Genomic DNA, 6,128 nt, shown 5'->3' on the forward strand with positions numbered 1-6,128 from the left:
TATATATATATATATGTATATATATGTGTATATGTGTGTGTGTGATATGATTATGGTAATTGAGAAAAACACAAAAAGTGTGGTTTGGGCTTGAGAGCCTCATTTGATCTTTCTCAGCTTTGATAAAACTAATGCTTGACCAAGACAATTGGATTGAGTTTTATTTATATGAAATAGAGGTGTCACATGGCAATGTATGTTCTTCGTTTCTGTGATGGCTGAACTCTATATTATGTACGCACCTGGCAGTCTGTATCAGAACAAACACTGCCAACAGCAGATAACTCTGTTCCACTCCTTGATCCACAGAAGCGGCATGCTTCTGAGCTACTTGTGGTGGGTTTGCCTAGGTTCAAGCAGAGAAAGAAAAAGAAAAATCCTCAAGGCCAAGTTTCTATATACTGTAATATAACTACTTGTAGTTTTAAAAAAGGAAACCATATCCACATCAATTTCCATCAATGGAAAATTAGAGAAGAGTCATAAATTGCCCTATTATAAAATAAATAATGACAAAAAGGGAATAAGTTATATAGCTGAAGACATATAAACTCTTGACTGGATTATATATTTTTAAAGCAACCCTGGACTCCTAGTCAAGCTAACAGACTGAGCAGACATAGCATTCCAAATGCACAATACCAGATAAATATAGTAAGAAAAACTGAACTAAAATATCCTAAATAAGAGAGAATTTAAGTATTTTTATATATTAACAAAATTATAAGGCATAGGACAAAGCTCATCATCAAAGGGTTAAACTTGAGAAAGAGTCCTTACTCAAAGAACTCTTATATTTGAAAAGGAATTTAAATGTTTAAAGTATTTAAAGAAGAAATAGAAATCATAAAATAAAGACAAAACAATAAAGAAAAAGGAGGATATATACTTGAAAACTACAGACTGAGTTCATTTTTAAACACAGGTACACAAATTTTAAATATTAATATATTGAATTCAGCAGTAATGACAGAAAAAACATTTTAAAAAAGCACATATAATGAATACAAGGACAGTGCAATATTAGATCATCAGTGCCATATATAGCAATGACAGATTATAGGAGAAAAAATGGTTATGCTCTTGTTGCATGAAGTCACTCATTTAGAGTTAATTTCTTCAGGTTTATATCAATCCCCAACATCAGAGGTTTGGGTAAGTAAGATACATGGTGGAGTGCAGCCATACAAAACATTGAGAATTTATGTAATTCAATGTAACATAAAGTTAGAAATAAATAATTTGTTTGTTGTTTAAAGTAATATCTATTTGTTAATTATTTTAATATCAATCAATGGGAATATTACTATTCAGAAAATCTTGGGAAGCACTAGATCTATAAAACCCTCAGAATATATCATAAAATCATATAATTTTACAGTTAAAAGAAGTTAGTGATTAATGTGGAAATTTTGTAAGGCTATAACAAACAATTAGAAGGGAATATCAACAGCAGTGTTTAACACATTTCTTAAGGCACAGTGCTTATTTATAGGAATTCTGTAAATAGTACTGTGGTCTCACTTCACAAAATGAGGGCAATGGATTCCAGAGAGGATTAGCAAGTCATTTAAGACTTTCTAAGATCACACAGCTAGCTGGTGGCAAATCAGGTTTCCTGACTTTTTCGTCTGATCCTCTTTCCAACATGGAACACACCTGTGGCTAATAAACATACAACAGACAGTGCTTGATGCTGTGATTAAATGTAAGAAAATCACTCAAAATTCTTCATATTATATGCATTAATATCTAATTGAGTCATAACTAGTAGATATGCTCAATCTGTTTTTAAAAGGCATAATGCAACCTTTAATCCTCTTTTACCTGTATGTTCTCGGAATTCCACCATTGCCTTCATTGTTTTAGAATCTGCTAGTGCCATCAACCAGAACAATTTGGTTCTACCACAACCCTCATGAAGATCAACCTTTATAGCTTCTTCTTCTTCTTTGAAGACCTATCATTTCATTAAAGCAGAGGAAAATATATTCATTTATCATGTGACAGAAGTGTAAAATTTACTCATTAATAATGTCTTTCATTCATGAAGTACTATAAGTTTCAGTTATTTCCAATATTCTTTTTATCTTGACACCAACCCCATTTTAATAAATGTGGGGGAATTAAATCATGAAAGGTTAAACAACTCATTTATTTTACAATTGCTAAATGATACAGAAGGGAACTCAACCAATGGCAATGATTTCCAAGCCCTTTTCCCCCACTCTTTCCCATGTTTATTTACAAAATTCACTCAATGTATTTCATGCTGCAGATATTGATTTGGCTATAAAGATAATCTTCACCTGTCTTTGATGAGTTTTGGTTCGCCGATGAAGATGAAGGAATCTATCACAATCAGTACACAGATTTCCACATACATTGCATAAAATGATAGCTGCAGTTTCACCATCATCATGGTTATCACACATTGGCTAAAAGGAGACATTTTCATATTACATTAAATTAAAGCTTCAGACACTCATGCAAACTGAATATTACTATAATTGATTTATATTGGTACCTTGGAACTTACTCATCATTAATTGGTTCCAGGAGGCATGAAGAGTACCAGAAATGACACGTACCAAACAAACTGCTTTGGCTTGAAAGGGTAGTGTGTCATGAGGAAAGGAACGCTGAGGAATTCTAGCTTGTGCATTAAATACCAAACAAGTAAGGAACACCAGGTCAAAATTTTCATGCCAAAATGTGTCAAATACCAAATCTGACAAGTTTCAAAGCAGCTAAGTACCAAGGCATGATTGCAACAAACTTATTCTAAAATCAATTACGATTTTTTTTTTTTTGGTACTGGGGATCGAACTTGGGTCCTTGTGCTTGTGAGGCAGCCACTGAACCTCTGAGCTAAATCCCCTGCTCAATTAAGATTTTTTAGAATCTCAGTTAAAAAGAATTATGACAAGTATACTTAACTACAAAAATCTCTAAAAATCACTCAGTGATTAATGTGCTGTGCAGGAAAATCTCTCCAGAACCCCAATAATGATTAATGTACTTTTTAGATTCAGTAATTAGTAAAATGAACACGTATATTTTCCTTAATGACTTACTATTCATCCCATTATATATCTAACCATTCTGTATAATAAATGAGTAAATGATTCATTTTTTTCAAATTTGAGCAATAAGAAATGTTGAAAGTAGCCCAGATGTCTTTTCTTCCAGTGAACTTTAAGATATACATGAAATCTACTTTAAGTACATTTGTAAATAGTATGCCTCTTTTCCTGCTTTATTTCTTTCTACTGTAAGATCAATCAGATCCTAGTACTAAGCTACAAAAGAATCAGAGTCTGGCTACTAACATTTTTTTTTTTCTTCTTTATGCAGTGCTAGGGATCAAACCAAGGAATTTGCATATGCTAAGCAAGGACTCTTATCACTGAATTGCATCCCCAGCTCTTTTATATAATTTTGTAAAGTCTCCTAAAATTTCTAATATACTATATTCCAAGTGAAATAGATGAACTTCAGCAATCTGCACACAATTTTCAAGAATTTCACAAATCGTGTATCGAGTATTAGGGTTCCCCCCAACAAACTAAGCTAAAGTAGACTATCAACACAAGATTTTTTTTTAAATTTTCCTCTTTTTGAACCCAAGGCTCCACAAATAATAGGTAAGTTCTCTGCAACTGAGCTACAGCCTTTGTTTTTATTTGGAGAAAGGGTCTCAATAAATTGCCCATGTTGGCCTGAACTTTGGATTATCCTGCCTCAGCCTCTGAAGTAGTTGGGATTATAGGCATCAATCAGGCCTAGCATTTAAAAATTATTTTTGCAGCTCTAGGGATCGAACCTAGGGATTTATGCATATCAGGTGAGTGCTCTGCCATCGAACCACAACCCTAGCCCCTTAAATTCTTTTAATTCTGATCTTACCATTTGTTTTTGTTGTCCATCCTTTCCCATCCACCTTCCCGAGGAGAGACGATCTACATGGTCCTGATCAAGAACACACAATGATGCTAGAGCAAGCCACAGCTGTTGAGAGAAAAGGCTGTTAGACTACTAAATTTTTAGGAAATAGTTAGAAAATGTTGACTGTCTAACACATGATAACAGCTCAATAAATGGGTGTCTGAATAAAAATATACAGACACTTGGTGGTAGCACAACTTTCATGATGGGGCACTTATTGCCATATATGCCATATACACAGTAGGCATTCAGATATGTACTGAACAAATAACTGTTTCTCTTATGGACCATCTGTTTCCTTTATAGCCAATTCATGTATACATACAAATGAATTTGCATATTAATTTTACTGTACCAATGCCTTCAGGATATTTTTCCATTTAGTATCATTGGTTTAAGGCACTTACTTCCAAAGAAGGTAGTAAATAGCCATTTACTTTTTAATACTTTAATGAGTAGTTGGGTACATATTAAATTCTACATAACAACAACTCCTTGGAAATTTCTGTTGCCTTGAAGGGCTTAGTACTATACTTGGTAAACTTTGTCAGAAACAAATGACTAATAAAATTTAGAAAACTTCCCCAAAAAACAGTTTAAAATTTCTGAGGCTTAAAGGGTAAGCTTCAGTTTTTATATAGGATGACATACTCCTTCATTAGTGAAAAACAAAAAATTACTTAAAAGGCTCAACTTTAACAAATGCATGTGACTATCAAGCAAGAAAGATGGTGAAATAGGGACAACAGAAAAATCAGAAAAAAGGAAAATAATGCAAGGAGTAAAGGAAATGTAGAATCAAAGAAAGGAGTCGTGAGTGGTAAAAAAGGATTATTATCAAAAACACTTGCTTCCAGTGTCACATTCACTAGCAAGATAGCATAAAATAGCTTTCTTGGTCCTAGGAAAGCACAACTTACCTTCATTTTCAGGCTTCGGAGGATTAACCTAAGCAATTTTCACCAGCGCTCATGTCTTGCTAATGCTGTCACACTATCCTACTCAACAAAATCTCAAATCTCTTTTGGAATTATATGGGATATGAAATCGTGTAGGTTAAAACTTAAAATAGATGTTCTATCTGAAGAATCTAACCCTCCTAACTCCCCCTTCTCAAAGATTCTGACCTACTCTACCAATGACAAGTGCTTTTGCTTCTTAAAAGATCTCTAAGCTCTGGAGGTGAGCTATATAGAGTTCTTCACTATAAACAACTGGGCCATATGAAAAGGGGAAGGAGCCTTGTTCTTAAAGGATCTTCATTTGATCACAATACAATGCTACTTTACTGCAGTGTTATAATAAGTCATTAGGAAGATACACATAATGTGATTTGTCTAGCCTTTTGAAACCAGTATATCCTTGGATTCCTAAATAAAAAACAAGTGATACAGAAGACCTAACAGTAAATGGTAATGACCATCATGTTTAGTTCTTAATTGATAATAAGCTCCTTATATTTTTTCATAAATACATCATTTGATAAAAACTGTGGAATGACTTGATTAAAAGTTGTTAAAATCTATTACTAAAAAAGGACATGCAAATATACAGACCAAATTAAAACAAAAACCAGAAAACACCTACTCTAGTTGTTGCAATACATCTCACTGGAGACCTAAATTCTTCTTCCATCTTGGTCAAGGCAATGATGGTTTCAGCAATAGCATTTTTTGTTACTCGGGACCAAGCTTCTGATAGATGACCCTATTGAGCAAGACAAAAATACCTTAATAAGTAATGTAATGAGAAATACATTATCATAGTAAATTATTTTCTCTTAAATAACATGTCTCACCAAAAGGAAAGTTAAGCTGTAGCAAGACCATGTTCATTTTAAATATAGAGACATAGACTTTTGAGCTCAAGATCTTTTACAGCCCTATGAAAAATTCAAATTCTCTTCACTATTTTTGATGATTTAAAGATTTAATAAAAATTTAAGATCTCACAATATTCTTTTTCTATAGAGATCAAGGGCATTTCCACTTATTTTTGGATTAAAAATAGAGGTACTACAGTATCCTTGCTTGAGAAATTTTGGTTATGTCATTTAACAGAAAATGTATACAGCTAAGCTAATTGATTCAATGGGTATTGCTGGAATCCAAGAATATAACTGGATTGAAGTTACAATTATTTTTATTTGCTGTTTTGATTTTTTTTTTTTTTTTTTTGTT

The 6,128-nt window shown here is 32.9% G+C and overlaps 1 protein-coding gene across 1 annotated transcript in view; it reads right to left on the reverse strand.

Annotated features, from left to right (window-relative positions):
* Positions 1-6,128, reverse strand: part of Mycbp2 (MYC binding protein 2) — a gene marked incomplete at its 5' end in the record, with an annotated part of 279,711 nt that overhangs the window by 10,731 nt on the left and 262,852 nt on the right. The window contains 5 exons of the mRNA XM_033760909.1: positions 243-346; positions 1,828-1,960; positions 2,310-2,438; positions 3,910-4,011; positions 5,536-5,655. Coding sequence (XP_033616800.1) covers positions 243-346; positions 1,828-1,960; positions 2,310-2,438; positions 3,910-4,011; positions 5,536-5,655 — 588 coding nt within the window. The remainder of the gene's footprint in view (positions 1-242; positions 347-1,827; positions 1,961-2,309; positions 2,439-3,909; positions 4,012-5,535; positions 5,656-6,128) is intronic.

This window comes from Fukomys damarensis, unplaced genomic scaffold (genome assembly GCF_012274545.1).
Source record: "Fukomys damarensis isolate Sample0158 unplaced genomic scaffold, DMR_v1.0_HiC HiC_scaffold_6, whole genome shotgun sequence".
Classification (NCBI taxonomy): Eukaryota; Metazoa; Chordata; class Mammalia; order Rodentia; family Bathyergidae; genus Fukomys; species Fukomys damarensis.